At 39.2% G+C, this 20,743-nt stretch overlaps 1 protein-coding gene across 8 annotated transcripts in view; it reads left to right on the top strand.

Annotated features, from left to right (window-relative positions):
* Positions 1-20,743, top strand: part of dlg1 (MAGUK family member discs large 1) — a 338,246-nt gene that overhangs the window by 220,915 nt on the left and 96,588 nt on the right. For all 8 annotated transcript variants that reach the window (XM_022067362.2, XM_022067361.2, XM_022067363.2 and 5 more), the window contains one exon: positions 12,927-12,962. In XM_022067362.2, coding sequence (XP_021923054.2) covers positions 12,927-12,962 — 36 coding nt within the window. The remainder of the gene's footprint in view (positions 1-12,926; positions 12,963-20,743) is intronic.

Genomic DNA, 20,743 nt, shown 5'->3' with positions numbered 1-20,743 from the left:
GGAATGTGAAATGTCTGCCTGAATGGCAAGTGGACTCCACTAACGTAGCTCTGAACAGCGCCCATTCCGTGGACTAATTTAAGGTACTGTCCCGACGTTTGTTTGATGTGACTGAGAGAAAACACGAAGAACTTGTCAGGAGAGGCGGTATCTGGGCCGAGATTTAAACCAGAGACCTCCCGAATACGAATAAAAATGATAATCACTCGACCGCAAAGTTTGGTCATGTATTGACTTTAATATTGAACAGAAATAGAATCAGTTTTATGCCATGCCTACAAATTTTGTGATTACAGCATTAGTCGATTATTTTATATTAGAATTCAAAGGTTCAAACCGCTTACAAAGCTCTGTTATCAGAATCTGCCCTTAGCAAAGTATCCGTTCCGTTTGCAAAACCGTCATCTGGTGTCTTGAAACTATCATCATGTGATGTTATAGGCCTGTGTATTCGAAACGTGACAAAATTGAAACACCGTTGTTACAAAGCCGGAAAAAGTTGAAAGTTTGTTGCGAAATCCCGTTACTTTTCCGTAACGCCACAGAATGTCCTTAATGGAATATTTTAAAACAAAATTACTGTTGCAGCATTCAGATAAAAATACATCAAAATCATAAAGTTTTGCATTCTGTTTCTAGAGTGATATAACAATTTTTAATTAGCTTTCTCTCTAAAACGTTGTGCGCATGCGTGCTTGCCTACATACCTGTTCGTTCTGTCATTATAAAGCATGAATATTTGCCAGTAAATGTAACTGCTGTCTAAATTACGAATCATAAACTGCTCTGCGGATAATTTCGAAGTTTGTGGAAGGAACGGGGTTTCACTAGCCCGTCACACTCCGTGTCTGGTACCAGGGTGTGTTTATCTCAACTTCATTTGCCTCTTCTTCAGGGCTCCTATAAATGTCTGTCCCGCTCTGGGCAGTAATTTATGTATAGAACTCCGTATCTTGTTACTTGTCAGAACCCAAACACTGCTACTGAGCATGCCTTGTGTTTGGTACATGTCATGAATTTATTCTCACACATTCGCTGGTTCGGAGCTGGCTCCGCCGTCAGTTGTCTGAAATAACCGAAGGAAAACACGACAAATCCCAGTAAGAATAAGTCTCGGGGGAGAAGAAATGTTCTCATGAGCTTTCGACCAGTGTATGGGACCGGTGCCAACCCAGCATCGTGAGGAAATTGGGGAGCTACAATGAGTAGCGTAATCCGGTCAGGAAAACTAGCAATGGCTGGGGGTTCGTCGTGCTGACCACACGTCATCCTATATCTGGTTGGATGATCGTTCACCTCTGCTTAGGCATGTGAACGTGAGGCCAGCAGTCAAGCTAGTCGGCTTTGGCTCTCAGAGGGCTCTTACGCCACGGATGATTATTATTATTATTATCCCATCTCTTCACCACTTTATGGGGTATGTACTTCCATGTACCCGAGACAGACCTTGTCCCTAAGGTACATAGGGCAGCAGCCATTTCCGGGATACATATTGTTTTTAGCAAGTGCTACATGTATTATATAATTTCATTTTATGAAAGCGTCTTCCGAATGATGTATGAAGTTCCCAAAAGGGCGGTCTTCTGCAGTTCCCTGATGTCGTGTTCGCCCGGGATGTTGGCCAAATATTTGCTGAGTGACCTGCAGACAGTTCCTGTAGCTCCTATAACTACTGGGATTACTTTTGCTTGAACCTTCCACATTCTCTGTATTTCTATGAGAAGGTCCTTGTATTTCAAGATCTTCTCTGCTTCCTTCTTAATCACATTCCTGTCAGTCGGTACTGCTATGTCAATTAAGAAGCAAGTTCCGTTTTTGTTTCTGATTATAATATCTGGTTTATTATTTGTGATGGTTCTATCTGTTCTGACTTGTTGGTTCCACAAAATAGTTATTTGGCTATCTTGACTTGTCTCCACTGCCTTCGGGATGTGTTCATACCAGTGCCTCTCTTCTAGCTTTACCCCAGCGTTCCTGCATATGTTAAAATGTAACTGAGTACAGACACGATCATGTCGTTGTATATACTGCTCTTTTGCCAGCACGGGGCATCCGGACATAACGTGATCTGTCGTCTCATCAAATTGCTGACATAGTTTGCATTTGCTGTCTGTATCTTTTTTTAATATTTTTGTTGCGTAATATTTTGTGTTTAGTGCCTGGTCTTGTGCTGCTATAATCTGACTTTCAGTTTCCCCTTTCAGATCTCCTCTTGTTAGCCACAGAAACGTGTCTTCTTTGCTTATAAGTTCTCTGTCCAAACTTCGGAGATACTGTCCATGCATTATTTTGTTCTACCATTTTTTCTTTATACTTTCTTGAATCAATGTCTTAATTTGTTTTCCTTCATTTGTGTCATTGATTTCATCTTCAGAATTTAGTTCTTCTTTGATTTTAGATGCTGTCTTAGTTATGGAGTTCATTATTGCTTGAGACTTGTAGTGTAATTTTATGATATTAATACATGGATCCTTCTGATGCTTTATGTGCAAATACTCTGCAATATTAACTATTTAACTTTTGTATCCTGCTTCAATTTGTGCCAGTCCTCTCCCCCCTTCCTTCCTCTTTACGTAAATTCTGTCTGCGTCTGCCTTCGGGTGATGGATCCCATAAATTGTCAACAGTTTCCTAGTTTTTCTGTCAATTTTCTTCAGTTCTTCAAGTCTCCAGTTAATTATTCCAAAACTGTACCTCAGTACTGGAACTGCTAATGCATTTATGGCAGTGATTTTCTTTCCGGCATTCAGTTCAGATTTCAGTATCATCCTTAATCTTCCTTTATATTCCTTCTTCAGTTTATCTTTCAGTTGTAGATGTTGTATGCCATCTCCTTCCTTAATTCCTAAGTATTTATTATGTTTTTCCTTGTTCAAGCTGTTGTATTTCTGTGTCCATATCAATTAACAGAGTTTCTGATTCAGCAAATTTTCCTTTTTTATACACAACCTTTGCACATTTGTCCAGCCACGGATGATGATGATGATGATGATGATGATTATTATTATTATTATTATTCAAGGCTGCGAGTATGAAGATGGCTGTCTTCTGGTTGTTGTGCCATGCAGCCATCGCCCTGAAGATAGAGGCAACAAGGATCCCTGAAACGTTGGCAAACTTCTACCAGACTACACGGCGCAATAGTCTAGATGACAGCCATGTTGGTACTCGTCGGTGGGAGATCCTGAAATCTCAGACCTGATCCATACAGTGCACTGAACACACAAAACAATACATGTTGTCAGTGTTGAAACGTTTATCAATTTCTTCCATCCTTACCATATAAATGTCACGAGAGTCAGTGTAGTAGATGAAGTTCTCATTCATGTGCATGTTAATCTCTACTTGAGATATATTCGTGTGAATCACATGACGGATACTCATTCTTACGTAGATGCTACAGTTACTATGTGGGTTCGGACTTAATTCATCTGGCTCAGGATGGAGACTAGTGGCGGGCTCTTATGAACATATTAACAAACTTCCGGATTCCTTAAAAAAATATGGGGGAATTCTTGTCTAGCTAAGCAGGTGTTACATCCATTTTAGTACGAAAGTGACTGTGTGGGGAATCACAAGCTACCTTGGTTACCTGGGGAATCCCCAACGTAGGGGATTTTTTATGATGACGTCATCATCCAGACAGACATTTTGCCCAAGCAATCACTGACATTTGCAAAGATGGGAGGTCAAGACCCGGTGAGCACCCCAGTACTGTTCATTTCTGAACGGATTTTTTTATTGTTAAAACTTCTTAAATGCAGTGTTGGGCTGGATAAATATTTGCGCAGTTTATTACATCTGCTAAGTTCTTGTTAAAGTGAACATTACGCACGTTTTCTGCCCTATGCAAACTTCCTCGGTATAATTTCTTGAATTGAAAGTAAAAGTTGCCGTAAACATTTGAACTCTTTTTTTCTTTCTACAGTCCTCTCCTTCCAGGTTTATATAATGGTCCAAGTTTCAGCGTGAGCGAGTCATGGAAATGATCAACGTGAGACATGTTTTTTACGATTCATTCTCTAATATTTACGAAACCATTTTCCTTCTCCTGGAATTTATCCAAACTTTGCTGGTTGACTTTTTTATGACACTCTCGTTTTCAACCTACATTCTTTTACCATGTGTTTTGTTTTATTGTGGATTCTTTCTCGTTCCTATTAATTGCACTCTGTTGAAAGTAATCTGCAATACTAGTATTTAGAGACCTGTGTCCAAAACGTTTAATCCACTCCATACTCTAAGGTTTATTTTATTTTCAATTTTTTCGCCCCTAATTTGGGGATTTATGTTCCAGTATTAGCCAAACCGAGAACAAGGAGGGGTTGATGCCCTAATGTTTTAGAGGTTTATCCTGACTTTAGACGTATTGCATTACATAATACCATTCAGACTATATTCAAGACTAGTTTGCGCACTTCATTCAATGTATCTTTCGAGTTATTCTGTTTAAAAATTCAGTGGGTCTCCTTGAAGGATCCGCCTCTCGTATTCCGCTTTATTATTACAATGAAACAAAGAAAGACAAAGCAAAGATATCATGATGTGAGAGAGATTCGAACCTGCGATATCTATGAGCGGGTGATCTTTGTTTCTATAAACTTTGCGGCATCCGATGTGATAATTATAGCCTTTTCAGGCACAAAGTATTTTACTTTTTTCAGATATTACGGATATTTGCTCTTCTGATTTCTACGTCAGCGCTTCAAGGTCATTCGTTGAATTCAGATCTGGGCTCATCCTCGTTTATCGGCGAGCGTGTCCAAAATAAATGACACAGAAACATGGGGGGGGGGGGATCAGATGTGTGTGATCTGGAGGTATTCTCAAGAGAAGTTTGCATAACGGGCATAAGGAATTGTTTCTACTTTAAAACCGAAATCTGTAGGATGAGACAAAATGTGAGATATATGTCGCAATATATCTAAGGATAAAATTTCTCTTTAATATCGCTGTTCAACGAAATGTTTGTATCCGTTCCCAGGTTAAGCCAGAAGTCGATTTCTTGAAGCATGTTACAATCAGCATACCATTGAAAGCGAAAATTAGCAATGTTAAACTTCCTTTTATAAACATTGCTTGCACTGCAAACCCTACCTACTCACATAGTGGGAAATACAGTAGCCAATTTGACTGTAACGTCTTAATGTTTCTTACTTCGACAGCTTTTTTGATAATATGAAGGTTTTATCACTGTATTTTAGATGACAATAACATAGTATGAAGGAGTATTGATGATTGGCAGGGAGTTTTTCATGGTGACATTCTGCTGATGAAGTTAAACGTAACTTTCACTTCCAGCTGCCGACTGGAACTGCATGACTTACCGCCAAGCGCTACTTGGTTTTCCCGACGCGAGTTAAGTGTCCCTCCATAAAGACAATAAAACCAACTTAGCTATTTTGTAACATTTCTTTCAGTGACCGAAAAATGACAGTTACGTTCAACGTTATCAGTGAACGTACTGTAATATTACTACTATTACTAGTAATAATAATAATAATAATAATAATAATAATAATAACAATGAAACAAGTAAAGTTTAATTCTTCAAAACCATGTTAGCAGCTTTTAATACTTGTTAATAAGTACAGTGTACTGTGACATAAGCTTAAAGTTCCTGTATGGTATAACCGTCTGCTGTTGAAGTTGTTTTTGTTTGAACCTTTGACCTAGTTGCAACATTTTAATGAACTGTGAGCCTAGGGTCCGTAGGTCCCCCTCCAAGTTTGTCAACAGACGGGGTCTGTCGGCATCCGACCGCCTAGCTGGGACGTACGTTAATGTATCAACTTCTATACAAGCCACGTGATCAACAATTTATGTTTCGGTACGCTATGTTACAAACTATTTATGTTAACGGCTGTCAGTTCCCAAGTCAATTTCAGAATCGGATTCCTTGAACCCCCCCCCCCCCCCCATACACGATTATTGAACACGCTGAAACATTCCACAGTAAAATTAATTTGCCCTCAAGCTGTTGTTTCGGGACTATGATCGTGCCATAATTATCTGTTTGAAACTCCTCTGTGACTTTCGTCACGGGGCAGCCATGACAGAAATCCGACGGTAAAGTCACTGCCTTCGAGCATAGATCGTTGTTAACGATAATTGCATGCATCTTGTCTTATTAAATTTGTCGCTGAATTATAAATGTTTTCTTCTTTGTTTATTTTTGTTTTGATCTTTGTACCGGCCAAAAAATTCTGTTTCCTTCGTCTCTTTTGACTCTTCATTCTGTATATTTAGAATTCCATCCAATTCTCGGCTGTCTGTCTTCCTCATATAGTAATCTCTATTATCGATCTAAATTTTGGACGAAATTTTCTATTTATTTATTTGTGTATGTCCTACTTAATCCCAGCCAATGAACATGAACTATCGTTTATGCTACTTCTGTTTTTCTGTTGTATATTCGTCGTACACCCAAATCTCACCGCTGTATTTTACAACTTTTTACTGATATTTTGTGTAATATTGATTATGAGCGTATGGACATTATTTTATCAAAATGTCAGAAGTTATTCTACTTAGTCTATATGTACGAGGTGCGATCGAAAGGTTTCCAGACTGCGCGTATAAAAACCCGTACACTTATCTCAGGTATTAAATTCATCCATCACCCTCGAAGTAGTTCCCCTGGGAGTGAACACAACGATCCCAGCGCCGCTGCCAAGCCTGGAAGCATCCCTGGAAATCTTTCTTTGTCAGCCTGTCAAGCACCATCTGCGATTCTGCCTGAATCTCTTCTATCGTCTCAAATCTCCTTCCCTTTATCTGAATTTTCATCTTTGGGAAGAGGAAGAAGTCACACGGAGCTTAGAAAGGAAGTTGGGGTCGGTTCTTGCAAGATCTTTGAGCTCCTGACAAACGAGAAGTCGATTCTGCTTCTGGTCCTCAGACAGGATGCGTCGCATGTGGGGTTCTTCCTTTAGAATCAGCTGACAGGTCCCATAGCCTATCCCAACAATGTCGCAGAAGTCGTTGATGGTACGACGTCGATCTTCGTGAATGGCCTGCCGAATCTTCGTAATATTTTCGGGCGTTGTGCTCGAAGATGGTCGTCCAGAACGCTCGTCATCATCGACAGAGGTTCGGCCATTTTTAAAACGTGAATGCCACACAAAAGTTTGTGCACGACCCATTGCGGACTCCCCAATGCTTGCTTTAGCATTTAATAGGTTTCCGTAGCCGTTTTGGCGAGTCTTTGGCAAAATTTGATGCACACGCCATTCCGAAATCGCAGGAGGTTCGGTGTAATGCACTACCAAAACGCCCGTAAGTAAGAAACAAATGCTAATTCGATGATGCCGGCTGGCACACTGATTCACTATGAATGTAGGCCGCACTCCCTAGCGGCAGAAGCTCGTACTACATCCGGTTCGCCCTCTATTGACACAGTCTGGAAAGTTTCCGATCGCACCTCGTATCATCAGCTTAAGCTCTTGGGATTTGGTCTTCGGTCTGTAATAGTTCAGAATTACGTCTAAAATTATTAATCAGTTTAGACATTTGGCAGGACTGTTTGGACGGATGACATTGCGTTTGTCAGTTTTAATATTTTTCAAACGTTTCTCTTCGTCTGTAAGTCCTACAGTTAAACACTGCATAAAAGCTTGTTCTATCAATACCTAAACCTTCCTTCGTAACTTTCAGAACTGTTACAAAAATCAAATACGTTTTGGTACCATCTAGCTGCAGTCTCTTGCTGCGTACTCGAAACGACCACATTTAGAACAATCAAAATTTAAGCAATCAAATGGTAAATAGTAGAAGTGTGTCGAATCATATGTTGTGATTGATGTTTCCGTTGTATCTCCTACTGCAGGTCTATAATTCCATGTTTTATTCAGATGTTAGGTCCAAGAATTTAAAAATGAATTTCAACCTTTTGCAGATCTAAAACAAGAACGTTTTTTGTAAAATTAACTTTTTTTGGACTTGTTTTAATACTTCTGTCGAGTAAGTTGTCGATACAGATTTGTATTTTGAATGCACCAGGCTCTCCAAACTTATCCGCTCTACTCTGTCTCATGACTGAGGTTTTTGCAGCCACGATATAAATTTTATCGAAATTTAGGTACTTTTAGAGATAAAATCTGCTGATGGACGAACAGACTGGGCATTTCCTTTTTATATACCCTACTTTTTTTAAAAAATAACGCATTGAAAGTAAAAACCTTTCTCGCTGTGTCCGAGTGTTCGTCTTTCTGTACAGTTTACCTTAATATCATAGCTCATACGAAAAAATGTGCTCTGTAAATTCTGTAATGTTGTATAAAATTGTTTTTGATCTTTCATATATATTTGCATATTCAATGCAATAATATATCTCCTATGCGTTTTGTGACTGTAGCACGTTGTTTGAATCCTTTTATTGGGTTTCCAGCTTGTTGCTAATATGAAAAATATGAAGGTCATATTGTTTGTTTTGACTTTAGTGGTGGCCGCATCTGTACAGAATATTATTCCCATCCATCCAATCGACCGACACTTTCATCATCCCCAGCTGAGGTCTTGTAGCCCGGTAACCAGTCGCCAGTTTTGTCTTTTATTGATGTCTCATAAGGCTGGACGCACACCGCTTAGTCAAGAAAAGACACGGTTAGACAAGATGGTGTCAGAAAAGACAAGATAAGTTGCTTGGTCCTTAGCCACTAACGCACACCAGGCTTTCGCGAACTTTGTCTGAGAACGAAGTTAAATTGGTTAGAGTTATAATGGGTTTGCTGTAGTGCTGACTCCAGAAAAATGTTCTTGGTTGTTTCCTAACGGGAAAGATTTAAAATAAAAGATAACATTTCTAACCGAGTTATTCCCGAGTCGTGTTTCTCTGCTTCTCATTGTTACTACACAGTGAAATTCTATCGCAGTTGACAGGCGGTGTTATAAAATAGGCCAAGTTTGATTTGAAGTTCTCACGGCGGCGACTATGAAGTTGAATGTCTTCTGAATTGTTGCGCCGTGTAGTCTGGTAGAAATTTACCGACGTTTCAGAGGTCCTTGCTGCCTCCTTCATTAAGACGATAAATAAGCCGCACGCGAGGAATTGGTTTGAGTATCGGAAGCTGACGGACAACATAGAACCTTGGCCGGACGAAAAGGGTTAGGATATAGTGAAAGCAAGGGAGCCAATAGAAAAGGGCAGACCTCAGCCTCGACTATGGGGGGGGTGGGGTGGAGACACAGAACCATGAAAGTAGACGGGTAAATACAACAAGGATGGTAAAGAACGAAATTAATTAAATGCGGTGGGAAAGGTTTGTTTATACCAAAATAGCAAGTCTCTATTTCTGGACAAAACACAAAAAGCTGACATACAAGTCTGAACTTGGTTAGAAACCGTGATCCTAATTTTCTAGCTGCCTACACATAATATATCGTACGACAACCGACGTCATCGGTTGTTTCAGTTATAGGATGTTAGACAAAGGATGTGAATTACGAGAATTGTCAATATGCAGATTTTTTCTGTGCACAATCTGTTTCTCTGCCCAGATAATAGGTAGATCTACATTCTCTTCCATATGCTATTTCTTTTAAAAGAACTTGAAGTCTCGAGCACACGATACCAGTGAAAATCAAGTTTTATGTTTTAATTTACAATTTATTTTCTAAAGTAATGTCAAGAATTATACGGGATGACTTACAATTATGTCCCGATTTAAAGAAGATAACCCTGAAATGTTGCGAATATTCTGCACTTCTAAATACGTAAATTATAAAAATAAACTTTAAGCTTTCACCAAATTTAAAGTGTTTTGTATCACTTCGCAGCTGTGTTCATTTCAGCTTTATGATTTCTTGAAATCGTGGCCTATTTTTGACTCTATTGCATTTAAATACACAGGTACGTTTCAGTTGCTTCTTCTGAGAACACGGCCTTTGAAGTCTGCATCTGTCAAGTCTACCATGATTAAAATCCACATTATGGTTAGTTTGTTGGTTTATAAGGTATTTAACAACTGTGTATTCATTGAAGAGGTTCTTGAGAATCTCTTGATGTGATTATTACGTGAGTAGGATATAGTTCTTACGTACACAGTTTTAGAATATTTCATGTTTCTGTTCCGGAATTGACTTGGGGGAGCAATGTAAGACTACAGAATTTCTCAGTCGCTTCTGATTGTATCGCGGTCGAGATTCTAGGTGAATATCTCTCGAATACATTTAAAATCAACAAACCTGATGTACCACCCTCATTTTAATTATGCATTTATTTGTAAGTTTTACTGTTTAATGTATTTAAAATTTTGTCGTGTTGCTGTTATGCGTATACCACCGGCCGTACATAAAGCAATCTTAAACCATTAACTGTTAATCAAATCAACTGCTCAAAATGGCTTGTTAGGATTTTCTGCAAGTTACACACGACTGCCACATACATCATCAGCCTCTTGCTTCAAATGCATACTAAACAGACATTCGCTTACGGCAGTGATGTCAAATTTTATTTCGTGAAGCAAAATTATATCCACTGAAGGTGCTGACGGGGAAAAAAGGATGGAGAGAAAAGCTTTCAATTTTATTTCGCTAATAAAATGAGAGGCCGTGCATGTTCGGTTAATGCGAAATAGCTTCGTACTAAAGCGAACATATCGGGGCAGTCAGAAATGTTGGCACTAACATGAATATGACGGCAGCAGACATTAAATATTGTGGTTAAAATTGAGTGGACGTTTTTAATGCAAGAGAAGTCTATTTGACGTTAACAGGTTCCGATATAATGGGCGACGTAACACAAATGTAGATTGTATTATGACATTTCGATGCTACGTATTTCAGACAAGGACTGAGTAAAGTAAGTACTTTTCAAAGAGTTTCAGCGTTGTGCATTTACACAGTTTTTCTTATTTTGAAGGAGTTTTGAAATTTTAAGGACTCTCACTTTCCTTTAAAATTGATTCGAACAGATCGAATCGAATCGACAAATCTGCTGACATATGATGTTTTTAGAACGTATGGTGCCCGTTATTTCCATCACATAATGATTTTATAGAGTAATATTGCAGCTTCATGAAGGTAAGAAATGTGTATAGAATTTTGGTGAGGGTAGGTTTTGGAGAGCGGGGAGTTTGGAGATAACATTAAGATGGAACTTATGGAGATCGATTGTGAGACGGAGCAGGTGAAGAAGCCTGCAGTAGTATTGACGGAAATTAGGGCTTCACAATAAATTATATTTTGTGAACTGTTAATTTTATAATGGTTAAATTAGAGAGGGGTTTTTTCAAACGGCTAAGACAACATTTTTTCGTGTTTGATGTTACAGGTACTTTGTGATTAAAATGTAAAATTAGAATTATCAAAAATTACATTTATTCAGTTTCGTTTTCTCTGTCTTCTTCAGTGATATATACTCTGCCCTCACGTTGCAAATTATACTTCTGATTTTCCTTTTCAAATGCTGCTTCTCGTTTGTACGTCTTTCCTGGACCTGTGTTTCACTATTTAACCCAGTTACGAAGCGCTGCCATTAGCAGGCCCCGACTGTGTGATGACAAATACATTTCTCGTAATCTCTCTCATTAATGAGCGGACGACTCCTGTCCTAAATGACAGTCAAACCCTTCAACGAATGTGCCGCTGAATACAGTTCCCCATTTTACACTTTTTAAAGGTCTGTTTACATTCAGACATCACTTTGGTAATGACGTTTGTATCAAGAGCCGTCGGCCTTCAGAGTCGCAAATTACCCTGCGTGATGTTTTCTGTTCCTAAGTGCTGTTTGTAGCTGTGTGAAGTTCAGATGTCATGACTACGGACGATAGCATGAAAGAGTCAAAATGAGTGTCCCGTCCTTCATATTTGTAATGACAGCAGGACAAAGCAGATTAATTAATGGTGATGATGCTGACAGACGCAGTCATCTCTTTGAGCACAGAGAATGAGTCTGTAACACAAATCATGCGGATAAAACAAATCTGTAACTAAAGAATTTATATTAGTTTTGTTCCATTTATTTAATTAACGACGATATCAGTAGGTCATATTGCATGGTGTTGAATATCAGGATGACTGTTAAATAATGAATTGGAAAATAGAGGAATGAAGCGGTTGTGGTCTAATTTAAGATACTATACAGGCATTTACCTGAAAATCTCACTTAGGATACACAATCTTCGGCCGAGATTTGAATCAAGGACCTCCCGAATACGAAGCTGGAGTGCTACCATCACGTTAGGAATTTTTCATCTGAAAACAAAACTTAGTAATAATCATTTAGTTTAGTGACTTGTGTAAAATTGTAGGAATACCTATCGGTATCAGTTACATTTTAATTAACTTTAATTTATCGCGTCACAGTATACTTTTAAAAAACCAAATCTATTACTATATCAAATACAGCAGCAGTCTAGTTAGTTTCAGTAGACTGTCCATTACGTTCATTAAACCAAACATCGAATATATGTCGCTGGACATTTTTAAGTTTACACAAAAATTTCTTTCGCTAGTGTTGTGTTCTTGACAATATATTTATTATTATTATTATTATTATTATTATTATTTCGAGATTTTGATTTTCTATAATAAGAATCAGTTATGGAAATGCATTATAGCATTTTCGCCTGTTCCGACACCTTCATTCCTAGGACGATTCATTCCTTTGCAGTACGCCAACAACGTCCTCCTATACCACAAAAGACAAATTCTTCCATGTCTGAAGCGGGAATCGAACCCTCAAGCCCAGTGTTCGAATGGTTTAATACCGTGTGCGCTTTAAAACCGCTACGTCATCGGGGTCGGAATTTATCAGACGCTTTTATGAACATTACTTCCTAATTTTAAGACGTCCATAGTGATTCTTTCGTGAAATGGAACCGTTCATTGTAGAGCTCATGTCATGTTATTTTGTTTCCAGTAATTCCTGTATGGTGGCGTAATATTGGACTCTGTCCTAATGACTTTCCTCTTTTCTGTTTCAGAGCAATGACAGCTGGCAGGGACATGACAGCGATCAGGTAAGTTTGCATACAAATATTTAGAATGTCTGTAGAGAATTTGCTACATGCGTCAGTGGTGTAACACTTTGGAAGCTACACTGTCAGTCCGATCATATGTAACACAATGCGGTTAAGATTTAAATTTTCGAATACAAATCCTGCTTACATGTTCGGACGATCGCGGTCCCGCCGTACTGTAGTGTTAACTGGGCTGCAGCGATTGCAGGGGCTTTCATCATACATCGTGTGGGCTGAGAGATTATTAGCAAAAATAGCTGTTTAGTTGCAGCGATCTCCATATAGGCGAGACACTCGCTTATCTAGTTAAGAAACACTCCGAATTTTATGGAACCCGAATGTTTATTGCTGTGTTCACAAGAAACCACCATTTTTTTTAATACGCCTCATATCCTTAGTAATTTCTTTCTACCTTCTACATTTGCTGCTCCAGTCGTATGTACATGTACGTCCTCTCCCATGGTACATGCCCTGCCCTTATAAATTTCTGTATTGCCACGCTATAATATTTTCGAGCGAAATACGAATTGTGAAGTTATTAAATAGACCTATTTCCTTCATCCTGCTGTTAACCCAAGCCCCTCCTTGGTTTTTAAAAATAACAATTTTTAACATGACTCTAAATATTGAAAACATTGAGCTTAAAATCATTTGTTAAAACGTTAATACAGTAAATTAAAGAGGTGTTCCATCATATTAATGCTTTAAAATATTTTTCTGTTACATATGAGCCAAAAATAGAGTATCTCCATCATCAGGGTAGTTGGTACTTATAATCCTGATGATCAAGGTAGTATGCTCCTCTAATGTCAGTCGATATCTACCAGGCCACGCTGGTGCAACATCCCGGAAGACAGTCATATTCATATTCGACGCCGTGATAACTTCGTATCTCATCTATATTAAATTTTCTGTCTTCACAAAAAATGTGTGTACCAACTTCAAGTGGTGTTAGGTAGGGTGTGGGGTCTTTATGACCGAAACAGGAAAGAAACTTGGTCAACTTCATCTCCTTCAGATTTTATTTTAATTTTACGGTCTACCGCTTGTCACTGTCTCTCTCGCTCTCTCTTTCTGTCTGGTTCCGGCAGTCTCATAGAGATTGGTTTTCCTGAGTAATACGCCATTGCCTTGTTTCAATCTACGACATTTTATCTCTGTTCAGACGAAATAACGGCGTGTTGCAATAGAAACAGTTTACGAAATTGTACACGGCGATAGAAATTTGATATAATATTTTTTTTCTAGCTGTATGTATTATTTTACAAAGTTCTGACAACAAACGTCTACAAATTAGCATTTATTTTTTTATTTAAATAATATGAGTCTGCACTTTCTGATATCATCCCGTCCAACAATTCTAATTGTGTTCTATTCTGTACGTTGTGACCTAGATCTCACAGTAAGCAATTTGTCTGTACTTTACTGAACGACGTATGAAAATACATCTTATGAATATCTCGTTTAAAAAATATCTAGTAGAAGTGCATGCTTTGGGTTATTTATCTTACGTGGATCATAAATTCGATCGTATCAACTATTGTGAACCATGTACCAAGCAAGACCCGAGAAATGGCACACAGAGACGGTGAGCGTTCGTGCTAGAAGACAGCGAGGAGAAGAGGCTCATTATTTTCTCGAGAACTCCCTTGAGCCCATCTCGAAACGCTCCACCGTGAAATTTAAAACCGACGCAACAATGAGTCCTCGCTCACGACGTAGATTGTAGATATATGCATATCTCTTCTTCCTCTTCTATCCCGTAGTCATGTTTTCATATCTAGAATAAAATAAAAGATGCAGATTCTGAGATCTTCGTGTATTCACGTGTCTGAATAATATATTGGTTGCACCGCTCACCAATAAGAGATAAATGGTACAGCAATGATATTCAAACTGATGTCATTTCGCATCTCACTGCTGTGTCCTTATAGCGAGTTTATTTCTGATGGTGAGTGCGTTGCCTGGGCGACATCCTTTGAAAATTAGTAATACGTATTTTATTATGCCATCGTCGGAATCCCTTACGATAAAAAAAACACGTTAACTCTTGCAGTTGTAATGTTACGTAGATATAGTTAATCGTATTTATAAAACCAGTGTGTGTCTGTTTGACCATGGGGACTCATTTGCAGAAGCTGCAAAACAGTAATGACATACATCTGCCCTCGAGGCTAGGCAAACCTAAACGCACAAAAACGACCACAACCAATCGTGTGTGTTGGTTATGTGTGTTATAGCGGTTTCACCTTTGACTTCCTTTATGTTAGTGTTTAAAGTGTAATGTTGTAATTATGTTGTATTGAATCTGTAAAGCAGGGGTGGCCAACCCGCGGCCCGCGGGCCGCATGTGGCCCGCCTTGAACATTTTTCCGGCCCGCGAAATTCATCACACTTTTACAAAATGTACGCTTAGTATCATTATTATTATATTATCTATGTTTACATGTAAGAATAATAGTAAACACAATAATAATAACTCATTATGTTTCAATTTTTCACTCCAAAAAAATGTCTATAGTGTATCTAAATCTAATATGGGGATATATAATTTTATATGTGGCCCGCGGAGTTATGATGCATTTCCAAAGTGGCCCGAAAGATCATTTGGGTTGGCCACCCCTGCTGTAAAGGTTTGTTAGTATTGGTGATTTTTAAATTTTGGTTCCGTGTTTTTCTTTACGTTGGAAAATAGAATTATCCTCATAGGAGGCGTTAGCGGTTAGAACGCTGGCCTTGTAATCCTGGGGTCTCGGGTTCGATTCCCGGCGGTGCCCGAATTTATAACTTGTGTTGGGCAAGGCCGTGGTCTAGGCAACACGGAGTTTTCCTCCGTGGCATCCCAACAATTACTCCATTCACACACAGAAGAAGGCAATGGCAAACCACTTCTGGATCATCTGCCAAGAACGTATATGAACAGATCCCAGTCCGAGAAAAGGATGGAAGGATCCTGTTCATATGGACCTGTCGTCAGACAGAACACTAAATAAATAATAGGAGGCGTGACTGTTGATGGCTAAACAATGAAAGCAAGATAGGAGTACACTAAAATTCCTAAGGTGTTCTTTATGCCACATCACAGGCAATGTCGTCATCAGGGCTAACAAGGGAAAAAAATTGCAACAGTGTGATCCAAGGTAATTGTAGTTATGTGATTAAAGACGCAACAAACAGACATGGTCGGTCCCATGAGCTGTTCTTTGCTCATGTTAAAGCTTTAATAGCTTCTGGTAATTTTAATAGGTTCTCTGTATGTACCACAATACACACAGCATGACAATCCGATCATGTAGTGTAGAGAGACCATGAAAACTAATTTACATTTATGAGCTTTATAAAGTAAATTTACATCAAATTATGAGACTAGTTTGAATTTCCGTCTGTTTTCACACTAGTATATATATATGTAATTATGCATATAATTGTCATGTATTTCTTGTTCAGAAAATCTTTATTACCTCAAAATATACGTTATTGATCTTAAAAGTACTTCAGTAATTAGAAACATTGTAATTTCAAGGGTATTTATTGACGCCGTGTGTAAACTCAATTGTTATCACCGACTTCTTACGCTGTTCTTGTAACTGACGTACGTCTTCCGAGAGAACAGTATGGACCAATTTAATTACGTGGTGTTGGTACATAGGAAAGGACGTTCTGGTGATATAACTTCTCTTATGACTGCTCAGATCCCATGGCACTAATAACTCTAATCTTTAACGACGGGTTTCGGTACGAAAACGCAATTTCTTTTAAGTTTTCTCATGTAGTAACCATTAAAAAAATTGAAAGAAAACATCGCAATGAGAGTTAAGATGGAGTCTTTTCGAGTGCGTATCTGCGTGAGATCACCGTAGCAGGCTTGTGTAACGGCTCCCTACAGATTTACACAGAGGCGGACGACCAGGAAATTTAATTTTACCCAAGCCTCATTTATTTATTCTCTGGAACGTCTCGACCTTCTTCAGTCCCCCATCGTCAAAGTTTTAAAATACTCCAATTTCTGCCTGCTGCTCAGTGTAACCATGCAAAAACCATTGGTTACCTCCGAACAGCCGGTAATAAATAAAAATGAACGTCGCGGTAGTGAAGTGGTTAAAACTCATGCTTCGTATTTGTGGAGTCCCGGGTTCAAATTTCGGTGCAGACAACTGCTATGCTGGCCGAAGCTTTTCTCAGATACTCCAGAAAAAATCGGAATTTTATCGTCTTCTTCAGTATCCCTTTTAGTTCATTATTAACCGTCCTGTCATTCGACGCTGTATAATTGACATAGCTGTCAAATGAACCATAATAAATACAGTATAACTGTTGCATAAACTCCAGGAACATTTTGGGTTTTACTAGAAAGCATCGTACTGTTGCTTTAGGTAAAAGTAAATATACAGAAGTGTGTGTGTGTGTGTGTGTGTGTGTGTGTGTGTATATATATATATATATATATATATATATATGCATGTATACATACATACATACATATAAGGAAGTTCGCTACTGTTTTCCGCAAAACAGTGATGTTTGACTCGTCATTGTATAATGGTGAAATATGACTGGCTTAGCTGAGCGGTGATCTAATCGCGAACAAAAGCCTCATACCATCAACAAAAGGTAACGCTGGTTTGAGCACCCGAAAACAAAACATTTTCTTACGCACATGAACCTGCGAGATCTTAAATAGTGTATTTTTTCCATCATTTGTCTGGGTTTGATATACGTTTTCAAACAAGCCAATCCACACGTTCCCCTTCTCCATTCTCATATTATAGCTCCTGTCTGCCTAACGTTTGACGAAACAGTCCGCTTTGCAGTTGTGTCACTTTGGCTGCATATCTCTCGGGCTGAACCAGCAGTTGCTCGTGACAGCTTCTTGCTTCAGACAGTGAGTGAATGACGTGGATTGGAAACTAGGCGCATTTTGTCAAGGCAGTATAATTATAACCTTAATAATAGGTATTCCCTTGGAATGTAATATGCTTAGAACATACGAGTTATTATAATCAATTTCTATTGTTCCTCGAAGAGTCAATGCTGTAGTAAGCAGAGCCATTGTATGATCACAATACTGTGTGTTTCATAAGCCGCGTGTTCTGTGGACTGTCTCACCCGTCAGGGTTCTTGCTCAGTTTTTTGAATAGTCTAACAACTTAATGCGTGTGAGATTACAGGTTCCTGGCTACTGAGCGCTAAATATAGCGCCCTGTATATAAGATGATCATTACACACTGTGAACCGTAAGGGATTCAAGAATAAGCCTATTCAACCTCCCTAATATAAGTCATAAGGCTCAAGGCTTGAGTTAATATGCTAAAAAGTAAAGTAAAGTAAAGCTGTCCCACTATTCGCCATGTAGGCGCTTGGTGGGAGAGGAGGTATAGCTCCTACTCATTCGTGACCTCGGCACTAGATGGGGGTGAGTGATCAGCGTCACACCCCGTCAGCGCTTTACCCCCGGGAAAGGGCCCCAGTGCCAATTGGATAGGAGGCTGGGTGGGCCCCAGAACCGGTCTGGACGCAGAGGCTAGAGTAAAAATCCTTTGCCCCCGTTGCGGATTGAACCCCAATCGCCCAGTCCATACAGAAATTAACTGTTGCTTGTGTGTTATGATCGCCTGAGTTGTGTGCCGCCTACAGCGTGGACAGCGGTTCTAAACCCCGGAAAACATGTGAAATAAGAGTGGAGACTTTCACTCTTGTCCTTCGGAGAAATTTCTTCCCCGTCTGCTATCCCAAACTTACTTCTGCTGGCTTTTAAGTAACGCTCTAGTCTAAATTAACAGGGCTGAGTATCTTACAGAGCCGAACAACGTTGTTTACAGTGCAGAAGAAAAAGAATGTCGTGAAACAGCAAGCACAATAACTTTTCAGGAAGACCTTCATAAGATTCAATGTGAGTACAAAATGTGGCAACTCAGCTTACTGTAGTAGTAGTAATGGCATTTCCTGCCGGTGAAGTGTGGGGTGGGGGGATTTACCCAAGCAGAGAAAACTAACGCAGCTCTGTGACCCCTTCGTTTCATTTGTCTTTTCTGAGTTGAGTGGTTAAGCAGATACGTAAAATCTCCATCCTCGGGTTAGAAAACTTCATCAGGGTACTGTCAGAACCCTGATGACGGGGACAGAGTTGGTTGCCCTAGAAGATTTTATTGATTGTACTCGCCGCGAAAGTCTCAAATCCTATAACAAGATACGTATTCACCGATGCGAGAACCTCAAACGTCATAATGTTTGGTTCATAAAATATCAAGTTAAGGGTGAAGCGGTCGTGCACTGGTTCTGCTTGATATTATTCACCAAAAGACAAAAGGAAGTCTCAGCCATGAGAACGTCGTGAGGAATCTCGGGTAAGAAAGAGATAGCTCCACTGACGCTGATTATGAGATCCATTGTAGAGTTCAGTGACGGCTTTGTTATTGCGGTTCATTGTATTCTCGGCTCTACACGTTTCAGCGGTTTAATTCAAGATATTTTACTTGCCTTGGCTCTTTCGTTCTGGCCTGTGTTATTCTGCAACATATTTGGAGGCTGGTTTCACAATTAGATTATTTCAATTTCGTAAGCGATCACAGCTTATCAAAGTTTTGGACCGTAGTTCGTCTAAACCAGGCCCAGATCACAAGTTTTGAAGAAATAAAGAAGAGAGAAAACCGTATGTGAAATTCGGTGGTCATACGAATTCGGCAATAATCTTCAGGCTCAATATAAGATGGACAAGGAACTATGTGAGCGATTCTTAGCTTCCCTAGAGGGACTGTGCTTCATGAAACTGTAAACCGTAGTGTAGATTACGTTACGAAGTGATTGCATAATACCTGTGGCAGAAACTGAAGTGCGAGAGTGTATAGCCTTGTCGCATCTTTCGATAGTTTGATCGATAGTGTAACCGGAAGTCATTATCGTAGGAATATCCCCGCTCTGTTGCTGTATTAAGTATGCCTAGCGTTATTAGAGAAAGGCGTGTCTCCTTGCTTGGCTGCGGGCCACTTACATGTGGAAGAAGATTCCGTGTTTGTTCAGAGCTCTAGTGATAAATTACTGTCGCAATTAATTACGTGGACAATTAGATGAATTTGGAATGAGAACTATGTTTTAGGGGTTCACGTTAGAAAACTAGATTATGTCTGCTCAAGGAATAATAAAAACTTACCCTTAAGAAACTTCACAGTTTTTGTAATTGTTTGAATAAAAGTAACGTATATGAGCGTAACTCATTAATCATTTATGTGATGAGTCTTTTAGTGAAATCATGTGATCTTATATTTCCATTGCAATGTATAATGTCTATTACTGAAACCCGAAATGGCTAGAACTGTAGGGAAACGGTTAGAAGCAACTTCACATAAATGGTCTATAGGCCTGTTTCTGGGGGGTCCGCAGTGGCCGCGCGGTCGCTGGGACCGTGGGTTCGAATCCCACTCAAGCCATGGATGTTTGTCCGCGTTTTTCTGTGTTGTGCTGTCCTGTGTACAGGTAGAGGCCTTGCGACGGGCCGATCCCTCGTCCAAGGAGTCCTACCGAATGTCTTCGTGTATACTTCAGTGATTAAAAAAAGTTTTGTTTAATCTCTTTTGGAATATTATTCAAGAGAATTCAAGGACCCAACATTGGAAACAGACGTAATTACATTTTCACCCTAATTATATTCACAATTGTCTGAGGTAGGCTGATCGACATTCCGGAAAATGGATACACGTCTTCTCTAAATTAGTTGTCATTACACTAATAGATATTTTGTTGCTTATTTTAGATTGTACTTAAGCCTACGGCGGTCCGGATCGACT

The sequence above is a fragment of the Zootermopsis nevadensis genome, unplaced genomic scaffold (genome assembly GCF_977971745.1).
Source record: "Zootermopsis nevadensis isolate Lab colony 2312 unplaced genomic scaffold, Znev_1.0 Znev_ptg000030l, whole genome shotgun sequence".
Classification (NCBI taxonomy): domain Eukaryota; kingdom Metazoa; phylum Arthropoda; class Insecta; order Blattodea; family Termopsidae; genus Zootermopsis; species Zootermopsis nevadensis.
The sequence above is the reverse complement of the archived record's forward strand: the minus strand, read 5'-3'. Positions and strand labels throughout refer to the sequence as shown.